This window comes from Peromyscus leucopus, chromosome 1, assembly GCF_004664715.2.
Source record: "Peromyscus leucopus breed LL Stock chromosome 1, UCI_PerLeu_2.1, whole genome shotgun sequence".
Classification (NCBI taxonomy): Eukaryota; Metazoa; Chordata; class Mammalia; order Rodentia; family Cricetidae; genus Peromyscus; species Peromyscus leucopus.
Genome location: NC_051063.1, coordinates 123,641,525 through 123,669,261, shown reverse-complemented (window position 1 = coordinate 123,669,261; position 27,737 = coordinate 123,641,525). Strand labels below are relative to the sequence as shown.

At 51.0% G+C, this 27,737-nt stretch overlaps 1 protein-coding gene across 1 annotated transcript; it reads left to right on the top strand.

The window, feature by feature from the left end:
* Zscan2 (zinc finger and SCAN domain containing 2) lies at positions 1-27,694 on the top strand. The gene is made up of 3 exons (XM_028873772.2): positions 1-87; positions 1,502-2,012; positions 24,673-27,694. Exons 2-3 carry the CDS (start codon positions 1,604-1,606, stop codon positions 26,112-26,114), a joined length of 1,851 nt encoding a protein of 616 aa, XP_028729605.1. The 5' UTR covers positions 1-87; positions 1,502-1,603; the 3' UTR covers positions 26,115-27,694.
* Positions 27,695-27,737: the final 43 nt, after the last annotated feature.

Below are 27,737 nucleotides of genomic sequence, written 5' to 3'. Positions count from 1 at the left end.
GGCCGGGCCGGGCCGAGGGGCGCTTTTGCGCGCGGAGCGACTGGGAGAGCAGGATCTGGTCCCCGGAGAGGCGAGCCTGAGAGGCAGGTCCGGAGCCGCGCGCCCCGCGGGGAAGAGCCAGAGAGACGAGCGAGTAACGGGCCTGGAGCCAGCGGAGGGCAGCCTGGGGGAGGGGCGTCGGTGTGGACGTCTGGCGGGCCGGGGGGCTCTGCGCTTAGCTCTGCGCCCCGGCGGCTCCGGGCCCGCGGAGTCCCGCTCTCGCCAGGGCTCCGCACACACGCAGCCCAGGAGCGCAGCTCTACCCTGGGAAGGGATGCTCGACGACATCCCGCCGAGCCTCCTCCTTGGTCCAGATGGGGAAACTGAGATTCCGAGGGGGCGTGTCGTCTCCCGGTTTAGCAAATGGGCAGTCTAGGTTCAGTGTACCGGTGCTGCCCGGGACGAATTCCGGTGCATTTGTTTTTCCCGTAGTCGTTCGGACAAATGGACCTTGGGAGCATCAGTTTTGTTGTTGTTGTTGTTTTGTTGCTGTTCTGTTTTTACTTTTGCTATTTTCATGGGGGTGGGAAGGCATGTTATCTGAATCTATGGTGTAATGATTTTTAAAAATAAATATTCGTTGCTTTCATAATATTTAAATAGTTTTTAATTCCACTGCTCTGAATATTTTGTAGCGTTGCTCTTCAGCCCCCCCACCCCATGTATCCCCATGTATGTTCATTTTAAAAGGGGATTGGGAAATCCTGGGTGATGGGACATGGTAGTATCTCAGTACTCAGGAGACAGGGCAGGAAGATCAGGAGTTCAAGGCCACCTGGGCTACATAGCGAGAACTTGCTTCAGAAACAGAAACAAACAGATTGTCTGTACTGAATCTGCAGGGACTTTTTCTTGTTACTATCCCCAAACAGTACAGTATAACAACTGTTTACACAGTATTTACACTGTGTATGTTGTCTAGAGATGACAGAAAGTATATAATACATCATTTTATATAGGGGGTTGGAGCATTCACAGATTCTGGAATCTCTGCGATTCCTGGAACCAGTTCCCTGAGGATAACCTCCTTTGAAATACAGCGGTAATGCCTGCTCCTCGTGAAATGGGGAGCACACTGACATATGTCCCATTGCCAATCATTAAGATGTCCATTATGATAAGGATGAGTGGTATTGTCTGTTTATTAAGCGGTCACTGAGGTTGAATGACTAACCTCTTTGTTAGATGAGAATCCCTTGCTCCGCAGGAAGTCTGAACTGACTTAGGGCAGGAAATGTCAGTTCTGTTTCCTTCACCCCAGAACGACTCATCCTTTGGTCTTCTGAGAAGAACAATGCTGTGTTAGTGTTTGTGTGTGTACGTGTGTGAGCTATTTCTTTTGCCGTGGTCACTGTGTTCGGGAGTAAGGCAGCAAGCCTCTGATGGTTTTGAATGGGAGGTGGTTAGGTGGCTTAGGATGGTGTGCTTAGTGAGTCTGGTTCTCTGTCTTGTTTCTCGGCAGTGTTTCTTGTTGAGACTGGAGGAAGGAGCTGCCTTCTCAGAGAGCCGGCCTGCAGACAGATGCAGGGCTTGAAGCCTGAGTGACCATCCAGGAAGCTGGACAATGGCAGCTGAAGAGCCAGCGGTGACCACTCCCCTCAGCCCTTTGGTTCAGGTACCTCCAGAAGAGGAGGATGAACAGGCCGAGGTCACCACTCTGATCCTGGAGGATGATTCGTGGGTGCAGGAAGCCGTGCTGCAGGAGGATGGCCCCGAGTCGGAGCCCTTTCCCCAGAGTGCTGCTGGAAAGGGCAGCCCCCAGGAGGAGGGTGCAGCCGAGGGACCTCAGGGTGCGCTTGTCCGATTTCGGGAGCTCTGTCGGCGCTGGCTGAGGCCAGAGGTGCACACTAAGGAGCAGATGTTAACTGTGCTGCCAAGGGAAATCCAGGCCTGGCTGCGAGAGCACCGGCCTGAGAGCGGCGAGGAGGCTGTGGCCCTGGTGGAAGACCTGACCCAGACTTTTCGGAACAGTGGTAAGCCGCAGAACCACCGAGGGAGAGGGTGGGAGCCTCCCGTGGTGGAGTGTTGTCATGTTTGTACAGGAGCAAGTGTCCTCACAGAGTAGGAGATGGCACTTGTCTCTCCCTGCTCTGTCTGTGGCACTCAGCAAGGTCCTAGCTCTTCATGCCCTCACTGTGTGCAGCGGTAGCGCCAGGATTTCAGTATGAGGGCCTTGGAGGGCTGTTCTTGGATCTCCACTCTCATACTAAACACAGCCTTGACTTGTTTATTCTGGAGGCTGGGAAGTTGAGGGAGGTCATGGGGTGGTCTGGGATAAAGTTCAATAAAACGCCTGCTTTTATTGAACAAAAGGTTATCTGGAAGCTATTTTTGTACTTGTGATTTTTAATTTCCCTTGCTGTAGAGAGAAAGCAGTGTGTGTGGGGGTCTCATTATGTAGACCAGGCTGGCTTGAGATGTACAGAGATCTGCCTGCCTCTGCTTCAAGAATATGACATTCTTCCCTTAAGATTAAGGAACAGAAAATTTCATTGCTTTGCAGGTATAAGCATAAAAATGACCTCTGTAATCCACCCCTTGGTCTTTTCACTTGGTTGTAATCATTCAGATAGTTCCAGCAATTAGGGGGGAAAATGTAATTTTTTTCAAAGTGGTCATTGTATGAAATCATGATAAACAAGTAAACTGTCTAGGCTTCCTGTTATATAATGTTATCGTAGACCCTTAAAAGAGTAATTAATGGGCCTGGCAGTGGTGGTGGCGCACACCTTTAATCCCAGCACTCGGGAGGCAGAGCCAGGCGGATCTCTGTGAGTTCGAGGCCAGCCTGGTCTACAGAGCAAGATCCAGGACGGGTACCAAAACTACACAGAGAAACCCTGTCTCGAGAAAATAATAATAATAATAATAATAATTAATGGCCAGGCATGGAGGAGCACACCTGTTATCTTAGTACTCAGATTTGAGGCAGGAGGATTGCAAGCTAGGTCTCTGTATATAGAATATATAAGGTAATTCCAGATATGGTTACTATATCTGTCTGCTTTGTTAGTAATAAGTTCTGGATCCTTCTTCCATTTAGCTATTCTGTTTGCATTTGGCCCCGGGCTGTAAACTGTACTCATTTGGTTACAATTATTTACTTCAATTCTACCTTCCCACTGGGACCACTTCAGGACCCATAGGATGTGGCTGCTTTGTGCTGATGAAGTACTTAAGGAGTTAGAAAGGTGTGTGGAGAGGCCAGGCCGGATCAGGGAAGGGTGCGTGGAAGACGTGGACTATGAGTAGGAGGTTTCAGAATAGGTGTGGAAAGTCACAGGGCATGGAGGAAGCTGTGACAGCTGAGAGGAGCTGTGTTCAGCCAAGCCTCTGAAGTGGGAGAGCTGCGGAAGTAGGCTTCTTCAGATGACAGCGAGGCAGGCTGGCTGATTGGAATGGAAAGTGTGTTTTCAGGAAGTGGTGGGAGTTGGGGGAAGGGAGCATGGAGTTTTGAATTTAATGTCATTGGCCTCTGCAGGTTCTTCAACCAGGGCCTGTGGGACATGAGAGGAAGCCGAGTTTGGCAACAGGATGTAGGTTTGATTAGATTGAGGAGAGGCTAGAGCCTGATGAGCAGCAAGGATGTACCCTGGTCATGGGATGTTCAATGGTGGGGGTCAGGCCAGGGTGGAGACTGTGGGATGTGCAGTGATGGAGTCAGGCCAGGGTGGAGACTGCGGGATGTGCAGGGACGGGAGTCAGGAGGAGGTGGAGACTGTGGGATGTGCAGTGATGGAGTCAGGAGAAGGTGGACACTGTGGGATGTGCAGTGATGGGAGTCAGGAGGAGGTGGAGACTGTGGGATGTGCAGTGATGGAGTCAGGAGGAGGTAGAGACTGTGGGATGTGCAGTGATGGAGTCAGGAGGAGATGGAGACTGTGGGATGTGCAGTGATGGGAGTCAGGAGGAGGTGGAGACTGTGGGATGTGCAGTGATGGAGTCAGGAGGAGGTGGAGACTGTGGGATGTGCAGTGATGGAGTCGGGAGGAGGTGGAGACTGTGGGATGTGCAGTGGAGTCAGGAGGAGGTGGAGACTGTGGGATGTGCAGTGATGGAGTCAGGAGGAGATGGAGACTGTGGGATGTGCAGTGATGGGAGTCAGGAGGAGGTGGAGACTGTGGGATGTGCAGTGATGGAGTCAGGAGGAGGTGGAGACTGTGGGATGTGCAGTGATGGAGTTGGGAGGAGGTGGAGACTGTGGGATGTGCAGTGGAGTCAGGAGGAGGTGGAGACTGTGGGATGTGCAGTGATGGAGTCAGGAGGAGGTGGAGACTGGGATGTGCAGTGGAGTCAGGGGGAGGTGGAGACTGTGGGATGTGCAGTGGAGTCAGGAGGAGGTGGAGACTGTGGGATGTGCAGTGGAGTCAGGAGGAGGTGGAGACTGTGGGATTTGCAGTGACGGGACTCAGGAGGAGGTGGACACTGTGGGATGTGCAGTGGAGTCAGGAGGAGGTGGGGACTGCGGGATGTGCAGTGATGGAGTCAGGAGGAGGTGGAGACTGTGGGGTGTGCAGTGATGGGAGTCAGGAGGAGGTGGAGACTGTGGGATGTGCAGTGGAGTCAGGAGGAGGTGGACACTGTGGGATGTGCAGTGATGGGAGTCAGGAGGAGGTGGACACTGTGGGATGTGCAGTGATGGGAGTCGGGAGGAGGTGGAGACTGTGGGATGTGCAGTGGAGTCAGGAGGAGGTGGAGACTGTGGGATGTGCAGTGATGGGAGTCAGGAGGAGGTGGAGACTGTGGGATGTGCAGTGGAGTCAGGAGGAGGTGGACACTGTGGGATGTGCAGTGACGGAGTCAGGAGGAGGTGGAGACTGTGGGATGTGCAGTGGAGTCAGGAGAAGGTGGAGACTGTGGGGTGTGCAGTGATGGAGTAGGAGGAGGTGGAGACTGTGGGATGTGCAGTGGAGTCGGGAGGAGGTGGAGACTGTGGGATGTGCAGTGATGGGAGTCAGGAGGAGGTGGAGACTGTGGGATGTGCAGTGGAGTCAGGAGGAGGTGGAGACTGTGGAATGTGCAGTGATGGAGTCAGGAGGAGGTGGACACTGTGGGATGTGCAGTGACGGAGTCAGGAGGAGGTGGAGACTGTGGGAAGTGCAGTGATGGAGTCAGGAGGAGGTGGAGACTGTGGGATGTGCAGTGACGGGAGTCAGGAGGAGGTGGAGACTGTGGGATGTGCAGTGACGGGAGTCAGGAGGAGGTGGAGACTGTGGGATGTGCAGTGATGGAGTCAGGAGGAGGTGGACACTGTGGGATGTGCAGTGATGGGAGTCAGGAGGAGGTGGACACTGTTGGATGTGCAGTGATGGAGTCAAGAGGAGGTGGAGACTGTGGGATGTGCAGTGATGGAGTCAGGAGGAGGTGGAGACTGTGGGATGTGCAGTGATGGAGTCAGGAGGAGGTGGAGACTGTGGGATGTGCAGTGATGGGAGTCAGGAGGAGGTGGAGACTGGGATGTGCAGTGATGGGAGTCAGGAGGAGGGGGAGACTGTGGGATGTGCAGTGATGGAGTCAGGAGGAGGTGGAGACTGTGGGATGTGCAGTGATGGAGTCGGGAGGAGGTGGAGACCGTGGGATGTGCAGTGGAGTCAGGAGGAGGTGGAGACCGTGGGATGTGCAGAGACGGAGTCAGGAGGAGGTGGAGACTGTGGGATGTGCAGTGGAGTCGGGAGGAGGTGGAGACTGTGGGATGTGCAGTGACGGAGTCAGGAGCGGGTGGAGACTGTGGGATGTGCAGTGATGGAGTCAGGAGGAGGTGGAGACCGTGGGATGTGCAGTGGAGTCAGGAGGAGGTGGACACTGGGATGTGCAGTGGAGTCGGGAGGAGGTGGAGACTGTGGGATGTGCAGTGACGGGAGTCAGGAGGAGGTGGAGACTGTGGGATGTGCAGTGATGGAGTCAGGAGGAGGTGGAGACTGTGGGATGTGCAGTGGAGTCAGGAGGAGATGGAGACTGTGGAATGTGCAGTGATGGAGTCAGGAGGAGGTGGAGACTGTGGGATGTGCAGTGATGGAGTCAGGAGGAGGTGGAGACTGTGGGATGTGCAGTGACGGAGTCAGGAGGAGGTGGACACTGTGGGATGTGCAGTGATGGAGTCAGGAGGAGGTGGACACTGTGGGATGTGCAGTGATGGAGACAGGAGGAGGTGGAGACTGTGGGATGTGCAGTGACGGAGTCAGGAGGAGGTGGACACTGTGGGATGTGCAGTGATGGAGTCAGGAGGAGGTGGAGACTGTGGGATGTGCAGTGGAGTCAGGAGGAGGTGGACACTGTGGGATGTGCAGTGACGGAGTCAGGAGGAGGTGGAGACTGTGGGATGTGCAGTGGAGTCAGGAGAAGGTGGAGACTGTGGGGTGTGCAGTGATGGAGTCAGGAGGAGGTGGAGACTGTGGGATGTGCAGTGGAGTCGGGAGGAGGTGGACACTGTGGGATGTGCAGTGATGGGAGTCAGGAGGAGTTGGAGACTGTGGGATGTGCAGTGGAGTCAGGAGGAGGTGGACACTGTGGGATGTGCAGTGATGGAGTCAGGAGGAGGTGGACACTGTGGGATGTGCAGTGATGGAGTCAGGAGGAGGTGGAGACTGTGGGATGTGCAGTGGAGTCAGGAGGAGGTGGAGACTGTGGAATGTGCAGTGATGGAGTCAGGAGGAGGTGGACACTGTGGGATGTGCAGTGACGGAGTCAGGAGGAGGTGGACACTGTGGGATGTGCAGTGATGGAGTCAGGAGGAGGTGGAGACTGTGGGATGTGCAGTGACGGGAGTCAGGAGGAGGTGGAGACTGTGGGATGTGCAGTGACGGGAGTCAGGAGGAGGTGGAGACTGTGGGATGTGCAGTGATGGGAGTCAGGAGGAGGTGGACACTGTGGGATGTGCAGTGATGGAGTCAGGAGGAGGTGGACACTGTTGGATGTGCAGTGATGGAGTCAGGAGGAGGTGGAGACTGTGGGATGTGCAGTGATGGAGTCAGGAGGAGGTGGAGACTGTGGGATGTGCAGTGATGGAGTCAGGAGGAGGTGGAGACTGTGGGATGTGCAGTGATGGGAGTCAGGAGGAGGTGGAGACTGGGATGTGCAGTGATGGGAGTCAGGAGGAGGGGGAGACTGTGGGATGTGCAGTGATGGAGTCAGGAGGAGGTGGAGACTGTGGGATGTGCAGTGATGGAGTCGGGAGGAGGTGGAGACCGTGGGATGTGCAGTGGAGTCAGGAGGAGGTGGAGACCGTGGGATGTGCAGTGATGGAGTCAGGAGGAGGTGGAGACTGTGGGATGTGCAGTGACGGAGTCAGGAGGGGGTGGAGACTGTGGGATGTGCAGTGATGGAGTCAGGAGGAGGTGGAGACCGTGGGATGTGCAGTGGAGTCAGGAGGAGGTGGACACTGTGGGATGTGCAGTGGAGTCGGGAGGAGGTGGAGACTGTGGGATGTGCAGTGACGGGAGTCAGGAGGAGGTGGAGACTGTGGGATGTGCAGTGATGGAGTCAGGAGGAGGTGGAGACTGTGGGATGTGCAGTGGAGTCAGGAGGAGATGGAGACTGTGGAATGTGCAGTGATGGAGTCAGGAGGAGGTGGAGACTGTGGGATGTGCAGTGATGGAGTCAGGAGGAGGTGGAGACTGTGGGATGTGCAGTGACGGAGTCAGGAGGAGGTGGACACTGTGGGATGTGCAGTGATGGAGTCAGGAGGAGGTGGACACTGTGGGATGTGCAGTGATGGAGTCAGGAGGAGGTGGACACTGTGGGATGTGCAGTGATGGAGTCAGGAGGAGGTGGACACTGTTGGATGTGCAGTGATGGAGTCAGGAGGAGGTGGAGACTGTGGGATGTGCAGTGATGGAGTCAGGAGGAGGTGGAGACTGTGGGATGTGCAGTGATGGAGTCAGGAGGAGGTGGAGACTGTGGGATGTGCAGTGATGGGAGTCAGGAGGAGGTGGAGACTGGGATGTGCAGTGATGGGAGTCAGGAGGAGGGGGAGACTGTGGGATGTGCAGTGATGGAGTCAGGAGGAGGTGGAGACTGTGGGATGTGCAGTGATGGAGTCGGGAGGAGGTGGAGACCGTGGATGTGCAGTGGAGTCAGGAGGAGGTGGAGACCGTGGATGTGCAGAGACGGAGTCAGGAGGAGGTGGAGACTGTGGGATGTGCAGTGGAGTCGGGAGGAGGTGGAGACTGTGGGATGTGCAGTGACGGAGTCAGGAGGGGGTGGAGACTGTGGGATGTGCAGTGATGGAGTCAGGAGGAGGTGGAGACCGTGGGATGTGCAGTGGAGTCAGGAGGAGGTGGACACTGTGGGATGTGCAGTGGAGTCGGGAGGAGGTGGAGACTGTGGGATGTGCAGTGACGGGAGTCAGGAGGAGGTGGAGACTGTGGATGTGCAGTGATGGAGTCAGGAGGAGGTGGAGACTGTGGGATGTGCAGTGGAGTCAGGAGGAGATGGAGACTGTGGAATGTGCAGTGATGGAGTCAGGAGGAGGTGGAGACTGTGGGATGTGCAGTGATGGAGTCAGGAGGAGGTGGAGACTGTGGGATGTGCAGTGACGGAGTCAGGAGGAGGTGGACACTGTGGGATGTGCAGTGATGGAGTCAGGAGGAGGTGGACACTGTGGGATGTGCAGTGATGGAGTCAGGAGGAGGTGGACACTGTGGGATGTGCAGTGACGGAGTCAGGAGGAGGTGGACACTGTGGGATGTGCAGTGATGGAGTCAGGAGGAGGTGGAGACTGTGGGATGTGCAGTGGAGTCGGAAGGAGGTGGAGACTGTGGGATGTGCAGTGACGGAGTCAGGAGGAGGTGGAGACTGTGGGATGTGCAGTGATGGAGTCAGGAGGAGGTGGAGACTGTGGGATGTGCAGTGGAGTCAGGAGGAGGTGGAGACTGTGGGATGTGCAGTGATGGAGTCAGGAGGAGGTGGAGACTGTGGGATGTGCAGTGATGGAGTCAGGAGGAGGTGGAGACTGTGGGATGTGCAGTGATGGAGTCAGGAGGAGGTGGACACTGTGGGATGTGCAGTGATGGAGTCAGGAGGAGGTGGGAGCACTGTGGGATGTGCAGTGATGGAGTCAGGAGGAGGTGGAGACTGTGGGAATGTGCAGTGATGGAGTCAGGAGGAGGTGGAGACTGTGGGATGTGCAGTGATGGAGTCAGGAGGAGGTGGACACTGGTGGGATGATGTGCAGTGATCGGAGTCAGGCAGGAGGGAGAGTGGAGCACTGTGGGATGTGCAGTGATGGAGTCAGGAGGAGGTGGAGACTGTGGGATGTGCAGTGACGGGAGTCAGGAGGAGGTGGAGACTGTGGGATGTGCAGTGACTGGGAGTCAGGAGGAGGTGGAGACTGTGGGATGTGCAGTGATGGGAGTCAGGAGGAGGTGGACACTGTGGGATGTGCAGTGATGGAGTCAGGAGGAGGTGGACACTGTTGGATGTGCAGTGATGGAGTCAGGAGGAGGTGGAGACTGTGGGATGTGCAGTGATGGAGTCAGGAGGAGGTGGAGACTGTGGGATGTGCAGTGATGGAGTCAGGAGGAGGTGGAGACTGTGGGATGTGCAGTGATGGGAGTCAGGAGGAGGTGGAGACTGGGATGTGCAGTGATGGGAGTCAGGAGGAGGGGGAGACTGTGGGATGTGCAGTGATGGAGTCAGGAGGAGGTGGAGACTGTGGGATGTGCAGTGATGGAGTCGGGAGGAGGTGGAGACCGTGGGATGTGCAGTGGAGTCAGGAGGAGGTGGAGACCGTGGGATGTGCAGAGACGGAGTCAGGAGGAGGTGGAGACTGTGGGATGTGCAGTGGAGTCGGGAGGAGGTGGAGACTGTGGGATGTGCAGTGACGGAGTCAGGAGGGGGTGGAGACTGTGGGATGTGCAGTGATGGAGTCAGGAGGAGGTGGAGACCGTGGGATGTGCAGTGGAGTCAGGAGGAGGTGGACACTGTGGGATGTGCAGTGGAGTCGGGAGGAGGTGGAGACTGTGGGATGTGCAGTGACGGGAGTCAGGAGGAGGTGGAGACTGTGGGATGTGCAGTGATGGAGTCAGGAGGAGGTGGAGACTGTGGGATGTGCAGTGGAGTCAGGAGGAGATGGAGACTGTGGAATGTGCAGTGATGGAGTCAGGAGGAGGTGGAGACTGTGGGATGTGCAGTGATGGAGTCAGGAGGAGGTGGAGACTGTGGGATGTGCAGTGACGGAGTCAGGAGGAGGTGGACACTGTGGGATGTGCAGTGATGGAGTCAGGAGGAGGTGGACACTGTGGGATGTGCAGTGATGGAGTCAGGAGGAGGTGGACACTGTGGGATGTGCAGTGATGGAGTCAGGAGGAGGTGGACACTGTTGGATGTGCAGTGATGGAGTCAGGAGGAGGTGGAGACTGTGGGATGTGCAGTGATGGAGTCAGGAGGAGGTGGAGACTGTGGGATGTGCAGTGATGGAGTCAGGAGGAGGTGGAGACTGTGGGATGTGCAGTGATGGGAGTCAGGAGGAGGTGGAGACTGGGATGTGCAGTGATGGGAGTCAGGAGGAGGGGGAGACTGTGGGATGTGCAGTGATGGAGTCAGGAGGAGGTGGAGACTGTGGGATGTGCAGTGATGGAGTCGGGAGGAGGTGGAGACCGTGGGATGTGCAGTGGAGTCAGGAGGAGGTGGAGACCGTGGGATGTGCAGAGACGGAGTCAGGAGGAGGTGGAGACTGTGGGATGTGCAGTGGAGTCGGGAGGAGGTGGAGACTGTGGGATGTGCAGTGACGGAGTCAGGAGGGGGTGGAGACTGTGGGATGTGCAGTGATGGAGTCAGGAGGAGGTGGAGACCGTGGGATGTGCAGTGGAGTCAGGAGGAGGTGGACACTGTGGGATGTGCAGTGGAGTCGGGAGGAGGTGGAGACTGTGGGATGTGCAGTGACGGGAGTCAGGAGGAGGTGGAGACTGTGGGATGTGCAGTGATGGAGTCAGGAGGAGGTGGAGACTGTGGGATGTGCAGTGGAGTCAGGAGGAGATGGAGACTGTGGAATGTGCAGTTGTGCAGTGATGGAGTCAGGAGGAGGTGGAGACTGTGGGATGTGCAGTGATGGAGTCAGGAGGAGGTGGACACTGTGGGATGTGCAGTGACGGAGTCAGGAGGAGGTGGACACTGTGGGATGTGCAGTGATGGAGTCAGGAGGAGGTGGACACTGTGGGATGTGCAGTGATGGAGTCAGGAGGAGGTGGACACTGTGGATGTGCAGTGACGGAGTCAGGAGGAGGTGGACACTGTGGATGTGCAGTGATGGAGTCAGGAGGAGGTGGAGACTGTGGGATGTGCAGTGGAGTCGGAAGGAGGTGGAGACTGTGGGATGTGCAGTGACGGAGTCAGGAGGAGGTGGAGACTGTGGGATGTGCAGTGATGGAGTCAGGAGGAGGTGGAGACTGTGGGATGTGCAGTGGAGTCAGGAGGAGGTGGAGACTGTGGGATGTGCAGTGATGGAGTCAGGAGGAGGTGGAGACTGTGGGATGTGCAGTGACGGAGTCGGGAGGAGGTGGAGACTGTGGGGTGTGCAGTGACGGGAGTCAGGAGGAGGTGGAGACTGTGGGATGTGCAGTGAAGTAGTCAGGAGGAGGTGGAGACAGTGGTGACTGAGGACAAGATTGGACAGGACATATGAGAAAGCAGTAGTAATACAATACCATTTTTGGAGTTCTTTCTTCAGGCCCACAGTCTGCTTAGCATCTCATGTATAAAACTTGTGTAAATGGCCACCATTTTGGAAGATAAGTGGATTATTGTCACCAGAGGGGTAGGGTGACCCACTTAAAGATCATGCAGCTGGTGTGAGGCAAAACCAAGACCCATGTTCTCAGTGATTTCATCACATGAATGGTCCTGAGGATTCCTAGTGAGGGGCTGGAAGGAGGAGACTCCAATAAGGACTAAGTCAGTGACTCGTGCCTTCCAGTCTAGTGGACTTGGCAACTGGAAGGAAAGGATGAGGAGAAGGTAGTTTAGGGCAGACAGTGTGACAGTAGTCAAGGACTGAGAGACAGGGACAAGTCTGTCCTCAGAAAAAAGGTCCTGATTTTGAGGACTGACTGTGACCAGCCCTGCACTCAGCACCTATATGGCCTTTACTGAGGGTCTGGGAGGTAAGTGGGTTGTCCCTTGACACATAGGTTGCTCAACAAGTTCCCTCTGCTGTCACTTGGTGGAGTCAGGATTCAAACTCAGGTCTGTTTGCTTCTGCATGAGTTTCACCGGTCCTAAGTTTTCTTTGAAGTGAAGTATTTTAATTTCTTTAGCTTTGACAGATAACTTCTCTAGCAGTGTGCTTGAGAGCAAGCCTACGGTCTGGATGGTGCCAGACAAGTACTGTATCACTGAGATACACCTACAACCTAGTAACTTTAGTTGATTAATTAATCTTTGAAACAGGATTCTGTGTATTCCAAGCTGGTCTAAAGTTGGTATGTAGTTGAGGACGACCTTGAACTTAAATGTTTTTTACTCTTTTTTTTTTTTTTTTTTTGGTTTTTCAAGACAGCATTTCTCTGTGTTGCTTTGGAGCCTGTCCAACTCACACTATAGACCAGGCTGGCCTCAAACTCACAGAGATCTGCCAGCCTCTGCCTCCTGAGTGCTGGGATTAAAGGTGTGCCCCACCACCGCCCTGCTACTCATTTATTTTTATGTGGGTGTTTTGCATGTGTGCATGTCTGTGTACCGTGTGTGTGCCTGGTGCTCTCAGAGGTCAGAAGAGGGCATTGGATCTCTGGTACTGGATTTACAGACCATTTTGGAGCTAACAAGGGGGTGCTGGGAATTGAACCCTGGTTCTCTGGAAGAGCAGCCTGTGCTCCTAGCTGCTGAGCCCTCTCCAGCCCCACCTTGACCTTTTGACCCTCCTGCTTCCACCTGTGGACTGTAGATGTCTGCTGCCTGCCGTGCATCTGTAGTTTAGTTTGCGTGGCGCTGGAAAGTCAAACCACTCCATCAACTGAGCTACATCTTTAGTCTGTCTGGTTTTTGAGACAAGGTCTCACATTGTAGTCTAGGTTGGCCTCAGTCTCCTGAAATCTGGGATTACAGGATATGCTACCACATTCAGCTTAATTTTATTATTTGTACAAGGGAGAAGAAAGAAAAGAAACCCATCCCATTTTAGACTTCACTTTGCCTTCTGATGGCTGTGGCAAGTTTATAATGAACTTCAGGATTTCCAAGATATCACAGAAGTTTGGGCTGAGGAGAGGTCTGTCTGGGGAAGTCACAGACTGATGCCATTTCTCGGCCTGTATCTGAGATGATTGCAGCCCTCGCTGCCAGCCTTGTAGCGTCTCTCTTTTCTCATTGGTCATCTGAGATGGGGGATTCCCCCAGAGGAACCAGGCTCACTCCTGACTTCTGCCTTTAAGATGATCTCTAGTGGGCAGGGTGGGCTGGGCTGTGGCGGCCTGCGCCTTTGATCCCCTCAGAGGCAGGCCAGCCTGGGCTACAACAGAGAAACCCGCTTGTTTGTTTGTTTGTTTTTCCGGGGAGGGGGGTCATCTCTGCGGGTCTTTTGTGATAACACCTTGTGCCCTTCTTCCTCGGAGTTGCTCACAGGAATCTCCCCTTTCCTTCCTTCTCAGACACTGACTTCAGCTGACACCTGCCGGCCTCTAGTCTGTGTAAGATCAAGGTCTTAGGGTGTATTACCCAGGAAAGGGCATTCAAGGCCTGGTTAGTCCTGGTTTAATATTTGACTAAGAGGCACCTCTGGCTGTTCACGGTTAAAGTGTCCTGTAATTCCAGTTACAACCATACCTCTAGTAAGTTTACGTGTAAAGCTCATTTCTATTTGTCTGTGTTCTCTGTGGATGTTTTAATACTATTCCAAGTCCTAAATCAGATTTCTTGACTGAATTTTTGCAGTCTCCTCTAAACTAAACCTACTTCTAGCCTCTTCCCCCTCATCTGAGTTCCTCCACATCTCCCAGAGCAGTCTGCTTGAAGCTCCGCAAACTTTTGCCAGAACAAGTGACCTCCTCCTCCTCCTTCAGGGCGTTTGCCGTCTCTTTCTCTTTGCATTCTCATTACTTGCTGGCTTTTCGTTTTGAGATTAGGCCTTACTATATATTCTGTCTAGCCCAGGCTGACCTTGAACTCCTCATCCTCCTGCCTCAGTCGTTTGACTTTTTAATCAATCTTGTTTTTGTTGTTGTTTTATTGATATAAATTGTTGCTGGAGGGCTTCTCTCCAGGTTCCCCAAGCCCCGCAGTCCCACAATCCACTTATAAAATAATCACTCAGACGCTTATATCACTTATAAACTGTATGGCCGTGGCAGGCTTCTTGCTAATTGTTCTTTTATCTTAAATTAACCCATTTCTATAAATCTATACCTTGCCACGTGGCTGGTGGCTTACCGGTGTCTTTACATGCTGCTTTTCCTGGCGGTGGCTGCAGTGTCTCCCCCTCAGCCTTCCGCTTCCCAGAATTCTTCTCTCTCCTTGTCCCACCTACTTCCTGCCTGGTCACTGGCCATCAGTGTTTTATTTATATAGAGTAATATCCACAGCAATAAATACTCTTATTTCTTTTAGGAATTTAATGAAAGTCCCAAAGGCCAGGGACCTTGTCCTCTTTTCTTCCTGCTCTTTCTGGGTTCTCTCTCACAATGAGAACTCGGTGAGTATTGCTGGGATGAATAAAGGAAATTGTGGTTTTTTTGTTTTGTTTTGTTTTGTTTTTTGGTTTTTTCGAGGCAGGGTTTCTCTGTGTAGCTTTGCGCCTTTCCTGGAACTCACTTGGTAGCCCAGGCTGGCCTCGAACTCACAGAGATCCGCCTGCCTCTGCCTCCCGAGTGCTGTGACTAAAGGCGTGCGCCACCACCGCCTGGCTGTGTTTTGTTTTTTTCAAGACAGGGTTTCTCTGTGTAACAGCCCTGGCTGGCCTAGAACTCACTCTGCAGACCAGGCTGGCCTCTAATTCACAGAGATCCACCTGCCTCTGCCTCCTGAGTGCTGGGATTATAGGTGTGCCACCATGCCCAGCCATGAATAAAGGAAACTTTTGCCATTGAAAGTTGAGAGACCTCTGCTTCAAGGAGACAGACAGGTGGCTAGCTCTTTCCAGAACCTTCTATTCCAGAAACAAGGAACTTAACACCTGCACCTCCTGCTTTCCTCCCCAAGCCCAGAGTCTCTCATAGCCCAGGATGGACTCATACTCCGTGACTGTGAGGGTGACCTTGAACCTCTGATCTTCCTGCCTTTGCCTCCCTAGAGCTGAGATCATAGGTGCGCACCACCATGCCCCGTTTGTACAGTGCTGGGGATCACACCCTGGCCCTGGTCCCATACTAGGCAAGTACTCTGAGCTGCATCTTTAGCCTCAGCATCTGCCTTTAAAAACTGAGATTTACCCTTTTGTTTGTTTTGTTGTTTGTTTTTCAAGACAGGGTTTCTCTATGTGGCCTTGGCTATCCCAGAACTCACTTTGTAGACCAGGCTGGCCTTTAATTCAGAGATGCCTCTGCCTCCCAGTGCTGTGATTAAAGGTGTGCACTACCACCATCTGGTTAAGCTTTGATTTTAAAAATGAGTTTTTATTTTCAATTATATATATATATATATATATATATATATATATATATATATGCATGTGTGTTTATGCAGAGGTGTGTATATATGAGTACAGATGCCCATGGAGGCCAGAAGACTATGGAATTACAGGTGGTTGTGAGCCTCCCGACATGGGTGCTGGGAACCCAACTCAGGTCTATTGCAAGAGCAGTATGAGCTCTTAACCACTGAGCTATCTTTCCAACCCCTAAGCTTTGATTTTGTAAAACAAAATGAGGTCAGGTCCAAACCTGGAAAGCAGAGCCAGGATGTCTAAGTCTTCGAAGGAGGATTGGCAGGACATCATTTAGATCTAGGGAAATACTCAGGCCAATGGGCAAGTCAGGCAGCTTAGCTTCATGAAGGGACTCTCTTAGACTGCAGTGATTTCATTCACAGAAGCTCCCTCATTCATATTTCAGGAGACCCAGTGAGTATGTAATATGTATCAATAAAGATATTTTAAAGCAGCATACTTATGAGTTTGGAAGTATTTTTCCCACTTCTCACATTACAGAGACTCAAGGAGATGGTCCCAAGTGTCCTAAGTAGAAATTTGTTGGGTATCCCTTTCACCTGGTGAGATCCAGACCAGCCACAGGTGTGCGACAACAGCATTTACCTGAATAGACAAGGCTGGAGTTGAAATCTGAGCTATGGAGAATTCGCTTTGGTTGTGGGAGGCCAGTGCAAACCTCTCAAGCTGAAGAGCTGGCTCTGTTGTGGGTTCCAGTGTTCCTTGATGGAAAATGAGATTGGGAGACTGAATGATCAAATCTCAGAATAAAAGGCTGAGGAGACGGCCCAGAAGTTAAGAGCACTTACTGCTCTTGCAGAGGACCTGAGTTTGGTTACCAATACCCAGATAACAGTTTACAACCCATAACTCCAGTTCCAGGGGATCTGATGCCCTCTTGGCCGCTCTGGGAAACAAGTATGCACATGGTGCACATTTACACATGCAGGAAAATGCTCATGGAATAAAAATCACAGGATGAAATCACTGCTCCAGTGGGAGACTATCTCTCAAGTGACTTGTGGGTTACATGAGATTGACTACATTGTCCTTGTTGGATGGCTGTGTTTTCAGTCCACTACAGACCTATCAAAAGACCATTTATACAAAGCAGAAGTTAACTCCTGTACCTGGTTATAGATTACTGATGTAAAAAACAGAATGCTTGTGTGTGTGTGTGTGTGTGTGTGTGTGTGTGTATGATTTGCTTGGGGGGGGGGCTGCTTTTCGAGACAGGGTTTCTCTGTGTAACCCTGGCTGTCCTGGAACTTACTCTGTAGACCAAACTGGCCTTGAACTCAAGAGATTCACTTCCCTCTGCCTCCTGAGTGCTAGGATTAAAGGTATGGGTCACCACTGCCCAGTGTGTGTGTGTGTGTGTGTGTGTGTGTGTGTGTGTGTGTGTGTGTGTGTGTTTCCTCCTTGAATGCTTGGGGAATGAGACTCAGATTTTCCAGAAAAAAAACCCGAGTTTGAAATATTTGTGTTTTTGGGGTTGGAGAGATGGCTCAGTGGTTAAGAACACTGGCTGCTCTTTTAGAGGACCTGGGTTCACTTCCCAGCACCTACATGGCAGTTCACAACTTTCTTTAACTCCAGTTCCAGGGAATCTGACACCTTCACACAGACATACATGCAAGCAAAACACCAATGCATATGAAATAAAAATACATCAAATAGAAAAATAAAAATCTGTCTTTTGGTTGGAGAGATGGCTCCGTTGTTAAAATCACAGGAAAGGCGCAAAGCTACATAGAGAAACCCTGTCTCGAGAACCCCCCCCCAAAAAAAGTCACTTATTGCCCTTGCTGAAGACCTAAATTTGGTTCCCAGCACCCACATCAGGTGGCTCACAACCGTTTGTCACTCCTATTCCAGGGACCTGGGTGTGGCAGCACACATCTGAAACCTTAGCATTCAGGTGGAGCAGAGCCGTTCAAGGTTAGAGGCCAGCTTGAACTACACAGGAAGCTGAGTTCCTCTGGGGGAGGTAGCTCAATGGTTGTGTATTTGCCTGGCATACTTGAAGCCCTGGGGTAAAGCCAATCCTGGCCCCTCCCAAAATTATCCAAACATTTCACATTTCAATAATTAGCAGTTAAACTGTTCCATGTGTTTCATACCTGAGGTTAGAAGTCATTTATCAAATTCATGGCCCAATCTTTGGTTCCAGTAATACATGGTATAAAATGGGGACGGTTTGTCTCTGACCTGCTCTAATGGCTATCCCAGAGTTCACCCACTTTTCTCAGAGGTGATGAGGCAGAGAAAGACCTGTAGAGTCGAGGAGACCAGTGAACCCATGCCATGGCTGCATCCCCCAGGCAACTCTGGGCCAATGTAGCTGTCTCATCGGGGTGAAGGGGAGAGAATCCTCTCTTGACAGAAGCACTGACCTCATGGAATGATTCGTCTCAAAACTGACAAATGGATAAATTCTTGATAATGGTCACACCTAGCAACACACACCTATAGTCCCTGCAATGAGGAGGCTGAGGCAGGAGGATCATGAATTCAAGGGCAGAGTAGGCTACATAGTTTCAGGCAAGTTCTTCAGACCATTAGTGCAATGTTGGTCCCCTGGACCAGCAGGATCAAACCTGTTAAAAAAATGTAAATCTTACTCCACAGCTAATGAATGAGAAACTTTAAGTTTGTGGCCATTTAGCCATCTGGAAGTCCAGCTCCCTGACCACTACCCAAGGTAACTTCAGAGAATGCTTCTCAGGAGCGAGGATTGAACGATTTCTATAATAACTTCACATACAATCTGAGGGTCATTTTTTTTTTATTCTTCTCTAATTCTAATTAATTCTCTTGTCCTAATTGTAATTTCTTAGCTCTAATTCTTTAGTTTTGGGTCTGTAGTTCTAAATCCTTTTCTAATTCTCTGTCTCAATTCTCTGTACCAGTTCTCTCTAAATTCTTATTCATCTAGCCTAAATACACTTTTTTCAGGAGGCTTGAAGCAATTACAAGAGTTACATCTCATTGGTCAAAAGCTCATTCCTTGGGTAAGTGATAAGGGCAGAGCCGTTTTACCATGGCAACACAAAGTTTCAAGGTTTCAGGGGTAAGACTGATCACAGCCCGTTGGCACAGTGCCCAGTGAGATAAGCTTCAAGATATAGGTCTTTTATTAGCTAGAGACTTGACAAGCGAAGAACTGGCATGATTTTTTAGGCTGCTTTGTATTAATAACCTTGGTTAGACATCTGCGACTCTGACCTTGTGCATGGCTGTAAAGTTTTAAACTTGGGATCCATATATAGAGATATTTAGTCTAGTTTGAACTTACTCCAAGGTAAAAATGAGCTAATTGTGTGCAGTTTGCCTTAGACTGAGGAGAAATTGTTATTTTCTTATGTTAGTCTGAATAAAAGGAACAAAGCAGGCTTTTAAGTGTTTTACAGTCCTCAAGGGACAATAGACCTAATTATGAAGCATATCCTAAGTATATTTTCTGTATATCAAAATCATACAGCTTAATGAGAAGTCATCTTCCTGACAATCCACGGATATATGTGCCCATAAAATTGAGATACAATCATGAGCTTACATATACGTATCATGAAATTAGACACTACAGTGCAGGTATTGGGGAGAATTACAGACAGGAGCAGTAGCTTGCAGAGTCGATGATCCCGCAGGCCACGCCTGGGCGTGGTCCTCCTCCATCAGAGAATCATTCCTTTGGTGGGTTGACATCTGGACACTAGTTGTCACCTGCTGTAACTCCCACAGCCTCTGACAGGACCAACTCTTTGGGGTCTTATAAGCCCTGTGGGTGATCTTGACTCCAGTCTTCTAACCACTGTGCCAGGTCTCTGGTTCTTAAACTTGGCAGATGTTGAAACCATCTGTGGACCTGGAGTCCATGCCAGGGGTGCTGAAGATTGACCTCAGAGACTTTCTCATGCTAAGCATGTGCTCTACAACTGAGAGACACCTTAGTTCCCAGGCCGAGGGACAACAGCATTAATATAACCAGGGAGCTTGGTAGGAATGTACAATCTCACCCCAGACCCACTGAAGCAAAATAAGCATTAGCTCTCTGGTGGTTGAAGAATGAGAAGCCTATCCTGTGTTAGAATTATTAGCCTATCCTGTGTTAGAATAATTAATAGGAATTATTACCTTCATACTTGTTCTTGTCCAACAGAGGAGCCAAAGAATCACAGCTAAGCTCTTCGGCCATCCTTAGCATCTTCTGGTGTTCAGTGGCAAGAGCCAACAGGTTGTCTATTTGAAGTTTGCTGTGTAGTTAACTGTTCCCTCAATAACTAGACATATATGTGCATATTTTCTGTGTCTGTGTCTGTCTCTCTACATGCATGGGGGAGTGTGTGTGTGTGTGTGTGTGTGTGTGTGCATGCGTGTTTGCATGTGTAGAGGCACACGTTCCATGGTGCACATGTGGAACGCTTTCGGGAGCTGTTTCTCCCCTTCTATCACGTGGGTGAGTTCTGGGCAACAAAATTAGGTCATCAAGCTTGGCTGCAAGTGTCTCTACCCACTGAGCCATCTTGCCTCCCTCCTTCCTCCTTTAAAGACTCTCTGTGGCCAAGGACAACCTTGGACTGATCCTTGACTCCCTCTTGAGTGCTGGCTTTAAGGTGTGAGCCACCCTCAGGATTATGGGGTGCTGGAGGTCGGACCCCGAGCTTTGTGCCAACCACTTGGCCAGCTCGTATTCATTTTTGTCACCATGAAAGGCACTGAGCACTGTTAGGGAGCTGCACTGTAAAGCTTCAGTCCTTAGGGTTGAAGAGGAGGGTCAGCAGTCGGTCCAGAGAGCACCGATATCAGATATCAAATGTCCGTAACTCTAATTCCAAGAGAATCCCTGGGCACCTTGCTCACATGTCCATGCACACAATGCACATAAGTAAAAGTTATAAAAATGTGATTTTAACAAAACAAAAACTCCAGTTCTTAGCTTGAAAACAAAATTACTTTGAATTCACTTAAATCTTTGAATTATATACCATATGGAACTCTTTTTTTTTTTTTTTTTTTTTTTTTTTTTTGGTTTTTTTCGAGAGAGGGTTTCCTGGAACTCACTCTGTAGCCCAGGCTGGCCTTGAACTGACAGAGATCCGCCTGCCTCTGCCTCCCGAGTGCTGGGATTAAAGGCGTGTGCCACCACTGCCCGGCCATATGGAACTCTTAAGCAAAACTAACCCTACACTGAAATGCATGGTGGTCATTTAAACTGATAACTGAATTCATTGCTGTTTTCAATCAAGGAGCTTGGTTGAGGCAGACCATAGCCAGATGTGGTACCACCCAGATGCTACCTACCTAAGAGAGGCATACCTGTATGTGGGAATTTGTACATAGAGGCTCTCAATCACAGAATTGATCACCTCACCTTAAGTAAGCCTTTTATTAGTCTGAATAATAGAAATGTGACTAGGACCTTATATAGCCATTTTACTAATTGTCTTGCCTGCTTTCTCAAGAGGTCTAATGTTGGGTCTTAGGTTATCATTTTTATCAATAAAATTATTGATTTGTTTCTTTCCGATTTATTTCTGTATACAAAATTCTACAAAGGAATAGAGATACTTTATAGAACTGGATCACACAGAAATTATAATAAAAAAGAAACAATGGGAAGTGAAACTTGAAAGGACACAAAATGCATGCTTATCAAAACATCTAGGGACCAGAGAGATAGGTCAGTCTGTGAAGTGCCTGCTGCACAAGCCTGGGGACCCAAGTTTGATCCCCAGCACCCAGTTTAAAAAGCCAGACAGGAAGCCAGGTGTGGTGGCGCACAACTTTAGTCCCAGTGCTTGGGAGGCCGAGGCAGCAGCTCTCTGGGGGTTTGAGGCCAGCCTGGTCTACATAGGGAGTCCCAGGCCAGCCAGGACTGCGTAGTGAGACTTTTTTTTTTTTTTTTTTAAGCTAGGCATGGGTGGGTAAGATGGCTCATCAGATAAAAGCAAGCTTGATGACTTGCATTTGATCCTGGAACCTTGTGAAAAAGTCAAATGCAGTGGCCTGTGTCTGTCATCCTAGCATGCCTATGGCAAAATGGGAAGCAAAGACAGGAAAACCACCCAGAGGTTCACAGGCCAGCTAGCCTGGAGTATTCAGTGCAGCAGATGTGAGAGACCATGCCTCGACAAGGTAGAAGGTGAGAACTGAACCCTGAAAGTTGTCTTCTGACCTTTATACATGGGCAGTGTCATGTGCAGGCCTTCACGCACACAAATAATAATAAAGTTTATTTAAAAAAAAAAAAAGGCCAGGCATGGTTTTGCATAATTATAACCCCAGTAGTGAGGAGGGCGGATCCCTAGGGCTCACTGGCCAGCCAGCCTAGCCTAATTGGACAAGCACCAGGCAGTGAGAAATTGGGTTTCAAAGGTGCCTAAGGAAGAACTACACCAGATTCTGTCCTCTTGATTCCACATGCATACAACATTCGTGTGCTGAACCCTTGGCTCTGTGCTTCTCTTCAGGCAATGCGAAAAGAAATTACTAGGTACACCTCTTGTTCTTCCAGAGAACCCAAGTTTGATACCCATTTCCAGCACCCACGTTTGATAGTTCACAACCACCTGTAAATTCAACTCCAGGGGATCCGATGCCACTGGCCACTGAAGGCATTTACACATACAGATACATAAATAAAAATAGAACAAATTTTAGGGAAGCTATAACCATGGGTATCTGTGATCAAAAACCAGAGGCTTGGAAGGATGGGTTTTGTTTTGTTTTGTTTTGGATTGTTTTGTTTTGTTTTCCAAGACAGGATGCATAGCCCTGGATGTCCTGGAACTTGCCCTGTAGATCAGGCTGGACTCAAACTCACAGAGATCCACCTGCCTCTGCCTCTAAAGTGCTATGATTAAAGGTGTGTGACACTACCACCCCCACCAGGTGACTTCACCTTTTGAACAAGACTGAGCTATAGAGATATTTCTGTAATTTAAAAAAAAAAAAAAAAAAGCATCTGTATGTCAGATTTAATTGAATGCCTGCTGAGCTCCAGGGACCTTGGTGACCATTAGGGTCATTGTGTACCTTGTCACTGTCCATTAACTGGGACTTTCAAATCCCAACCTGATCTTATTGGCTCGTGCAGAAACAAGCAGAGACAGGGGATTCAAATCTTTAAGACTCAGTGATAGGAAGATAGGAGGCCTGGCAACTACACAGCCAGTCAGGAGGAAATGAACTTGGGTCCTTGTTGGTTTTGTTGTTTGTTAGAAATCAAGCCCAAAGGGGCTGGAGAGATGGCTCAGTGGATGAGAGCACTGGGTGCTCTCTCAGAGGACACGGGTTCAAGTCCCAGCACCCACATGGCAGCTCACACAGACACACATGTAAGCAAAACACCAATGCACATGAGAGAGAGAGAGGGAGAGAGAGAGAGAGAGAGAAAAGAAAGAAAAAAATTGAACCCAAAGCCTCTCACATACCTAGCACATGCCCTACTCCTGGACATTACTCCTAGCTCCAAACCTGGCTTTTGTAAGTTGAGAATTTTGTAGCCTGTGTGTGTGTGTGTGTGTGTGTGTGTGTGTGTGTGTGTGTGTGTGTGTATGTGTGTGTGTGTTTACAGATGCACAAGTGTTTATGTGGAAGCCAGAGGAAGGTGGTGATCCTTAGACATTGCCCATGTTTTAAAAGTATTTATATTTTTTTTTTTCTGAGACAGGGTTTTGTAGCTGGAGTTTTCTTGCCTTGCCCACAGTCAGGACAAATCTCTGTCACCCACCAGTCCCACAGCCGCTCAGACCCAACCAAGTAAACACAGAGACTTATATTGCTTATAAACTGTATGGCCGTGGCAGGCTTCTTGTTAACTGTTATTACAGCTTAAATTAATCCATTTCCACAAATCTATACCCTGTCACGTGGCTTGTGGCTTACCGGTGTCTTCACATGCAGCTTGTCATGGTGGCAGCTGGCAGTTTCTCTCTGCCTCAGCCTTCTGCTTCCCAGAATTCTCCTCTCTCCTTGTCCCACCTACTTCCTGCCTGGTCACCTACTTCCTGCCTGGCCACTGGCCAATCAGTGTTTTATTTATTGACCAATCAGAACAATTTGACATACTGACCATCCCACAGCAGGGTTTCTCTGTATAGTTTTGGTGCCTGTCCTGGTTCTCGCTCTATAGACCAGGCTGGCCTTGAACTCACAGAGATCCGCCTGGCTCTGCCTCCCAAGTGCTGGGATTAAAGGCATGCACCACCACCACCTGGCTTTAAAATAATTTTTATTTTATGTGTTTTGTCTGTATGTCTGTCTGCACCACACACATGCAGCACCCACAGAAGCTTAAAAGAGTGTCAGATTCTCTGGAACTAGAGATACAGTTGTTAGCCACCATGCAGGTGCTAGGAATTTGAACCCTGGTCCTTTGGAAAAGCAGCCAGTGCTCTTGACCACTGAACCAGCCCCATGTCCGTCTGTCCGTCCGTCCGTCCGTCCGTCCATCCATCCATCCATCCATCCATCCATCCATCCATCCAAACAGGATCTCACTGGCTTGGAACTTGCCATATGGGTTAGTCTGGCTGGCCAGCAGATCCTAGGAATCTGCCTGTCTCTGCTTCCTCAGCACCGACATTACAAGCACCCACCACCAAACTATGTTTTATGTGGGTTCTGGGGGTCAAGGTCAGGTCCTTATGCTTGCCAAGCAAGCATGTTACCAACTAAGCCATCTCCCAGTCCTCTTTATTTTCTCTTTAAAAAGTGTGTGTGTGTGTGTGTGTGTGTGTGTGTGTGTGTGTGTGTGTGTGTGTGTGTTAGTGTTAGCATCTGTGTGCAGGTCCGAGGACAACCTGCTGGAGTTGGTTCTCTCCTTCCAGGGTATGGGTCCCGGGATCTGACTCAGGTCATCAGACTTGGCGGCAAGCGCCGTTGATCGACTCTGCCGCCCTCCTTTAACTTTTCTGGTCTACAGAGCAGATCCAGGAAAGGCACAAAGCTACACAGAGAAACCCTGTCTCGGAAAAAAACAAAAAACAAAAAACAAAGCTTTCTTTTTCCTATAATGGGGGAATTGACCGGACATTGTGTGTTTTTCTTGATTTCAGATTTTGAGATACAGAGTGAGAATGGGGAGAACTCGGGTCAAGACATGTTTGAGGATGTGCAGTCCCATGAGATGTTCTTGAAAATACCCGGAGGGGAAGGTGCCCAGCAATCTGATGGGGAGAGCGACTTTGAGAGGGACTACAGCTCTGGGGACGCCCAGGGAAATGCCGCCCGTGAGGACCGCGGGGACGTGCCATCCGAAGGAAGGGAAGTCGGCCAGCTAATAGGCCTTCAGGGCACCTACCTGGGTGAGAAGCCTTATGAATGTCCCCAGTGTGGGAAAACTTTTAGCCGGAAATCCCACCTCATCACACACGAACGGACCCACACGGGAGAGAAATACTACAAGTGTGATGAGTGTGGGAAGAGCTTTAGCGACGGTTCAAACTTCAGTAGACACCAAACGACTCACACCGGAGAGAAACCTTACAAATGCCGGGACTGCGGGAAGAGCTTCAGCCGGAGCGCAAACCTCATCACCCACCAGAGGATCCACACGGGAGAGAAGCCTTTCCAGTGCGCCGAGTGCGGCAAGAGCTTCAGCCGGAGCCCCAACCTCATCGCGCATCAGCGCACGCACACAGGTGAAAAGCCCTACTCGTGCCCCGAGTGTGGGAAGAGCTTTGGCAACCGGTCCAGCCTCAACACTCACCAGGGAATTCACACCGGAGAAAAACCCTATGCGTGTAAGGAATGTGGCGAGAGCTTCAGCTACAACTCCAACCTGATCCGACACCAGAGAATCCACACGGGGGAGAAACCGTACAAATGCACCGACTGCGGACAGAAGTTCAGCCAGAGCTCGGCGCTCATCACCCACCGGCGGACACACACGGGCGAGAAGCCCTACCAGTGCGGCGAGTGCGGCAAGAGCTTCAGCCGCAGCTCCAACCTGGCCACACACCGGCGGACGCACATGGTGGAGAAGCCCTACAAGTGCGGGGTGTGTGGGAAGAGCTTCAGCCAGAGCTCCAGCCTGATCGCGCACCAGGGCGTGCACACGGGCGAGAAGCCCTACGAGTGCCTGACGTGCGGCGAGAGCTTCAGCTGGAGCTCCAACCTCATCAAGCACCAGCGCATCCACACCGGCGAGAAGCCCTACCAGTGCGCCGACTGCGGCAAGAGCTTCGGCCAGCGCTCGCAGCTGGTGGTGCACCAGCGGACCCACACCGGCGAGAAGCCCTACAAATGCCTCATGTGTGGCAAGCGCTTCAGCCGGGGCTCCATCCTGGTGATGCACCAAAGAGCCCACTTGGGAGATAAGCCGTATAGGTGTCCCGAGTGCGGGAAAGGCTTCAGCTGGAATTCGGTTCTCATCATCCACCAGCGAATCCACACCGGAGAGAAGCCCTACAAATGCCCCGACTGTGGCAAAGGCTTCAGCAATAGCTCCAACTTCATTACACACCAGAGGACTCACCTGAGAGAGAAACTCTACTGAGGGGCAGCGAAGGGGGGGGGGGGATGCTGGAGCCGACTGAAGGGAGACGCCCACAGTGCCCCCAGTGTTGTCCCTTAAAAGAGCCGCTTTTCCCAAATACCCTTTGGGAGTTTTTGCCAGAACCATAGTACCGTCTGTCCTCATTTCTAGGACGTTGTTATCTTGGAGTCCTGTGCAGCCCCAGAAGGGAGTGGAGGAGAGGGAGGTTGGAAGTCGGGTCTTTTCTGTTTCATGCTTTGGTTGCCCCTCCATTCCTCTGTGTTCCTATTCCCTTGAGGTGGGGAGATAGTTCTCCATATGGGATGTCAGTCTGTCTGCAGCAGCCTAGGCTGAGCCCTCCAGGGAATCCTGGACACTGTGTACTTGCGATTGTTCGGCTGTGGCCTCGCCCGCTTAGGTGCCTTCACCCCGAGCTGGTAGTGTTCCAGGCTCCCTCCCTGTGCCAGGCTCCACTCATGCCGGCTGTGGGTCAGGTCAGGATGATGGATCTCCAATTCTGAATCACCTGTATGAAGGCAAAGCCCTTTTCTGGTTTCCGAAGTGTCCCGAACACAGTTTGGGAGAGTGTGGCCTGGAGCTGATGTCCAGGGTCTCTACAGTTGGTAAGGGGGACGGTGACTGCCAGGAGAGGTGCCAGCTTAGGGTTGTGTGCCTGCGTTTGTGTCTACATACAGTCCTGCGTTGATGGCTGTGCGGGGTGCACACTGGGACACATGGAGCTTTGTGTTTGGACCCTGACCCTGGACCCCCAGCTGTGAGATAGTGAGACAGTACCGTGTGCTGTGCACCATGGAAGCACTTGTGAACCACTCTGTGTACTTGTTGGCGACCTGTCCGTATTTTACACATGTGCACACACGGTGTTTGGAGGCAGGGTCCCATAGAGCTCAGGCTGGCCCTGAACTTGCGATGTTTTTAAGGATGACCTTGACCTTCTGATCCTCCTGCCATCAGTTCCTGAGTGTTGGGGTTACCAGTGTGTACCACCCTGCTCAGTTTATGCAGTGTTGGGGACTGAATTCCAAGCTTCTTTCATGCCAGGCTATCACACTACTGAGTTACATGCTCAGCCTCTTACAGCTCTCGTTTTATTTGTGTGTGTGTAAGTGTATGGTGATGTGTGTGTGCAGGTACTTGTGGAGGCCACTGGCTAACCTCCAGTGTGATTCCTAAGGTACTGTCCACCTTGTTTTTACGAGTCTCTCACTGGGCTCTGGGACTCTCTGCTTATGCTAAGCTCCTGGCTGGACAGCTAGGAGCTGCCTCCCAGTATTAGGGTTACAAGCATGTCACCACCCATGGCTCTCAGCGTGGGTGCTGGGACTGAACTGGGGTCCTCATGCTTTCTCAGCGTGAAAACTTCACCAACTGAGCAGTCTCTTCAGGGCACACTTTTTGAGTTTATGTGTGTGGATCTAGAATACAGCCCTGCAGGCTTTGTATACCAAGAGCATCCTTTTTAAGGAGCTGTCGATTCTGAGGGTATCAAAAATCGCCTGGTGGGGCTGACAGGATGGCTCAGCAGTTCAGAGTGCTTGCTGCTCTTTCAGAGGACCCGAGTTCAACTCTAGTACCTGCTTGGCGGCTCACAACCACGTGAAACTCCAGTTCTGGGGAATCTGA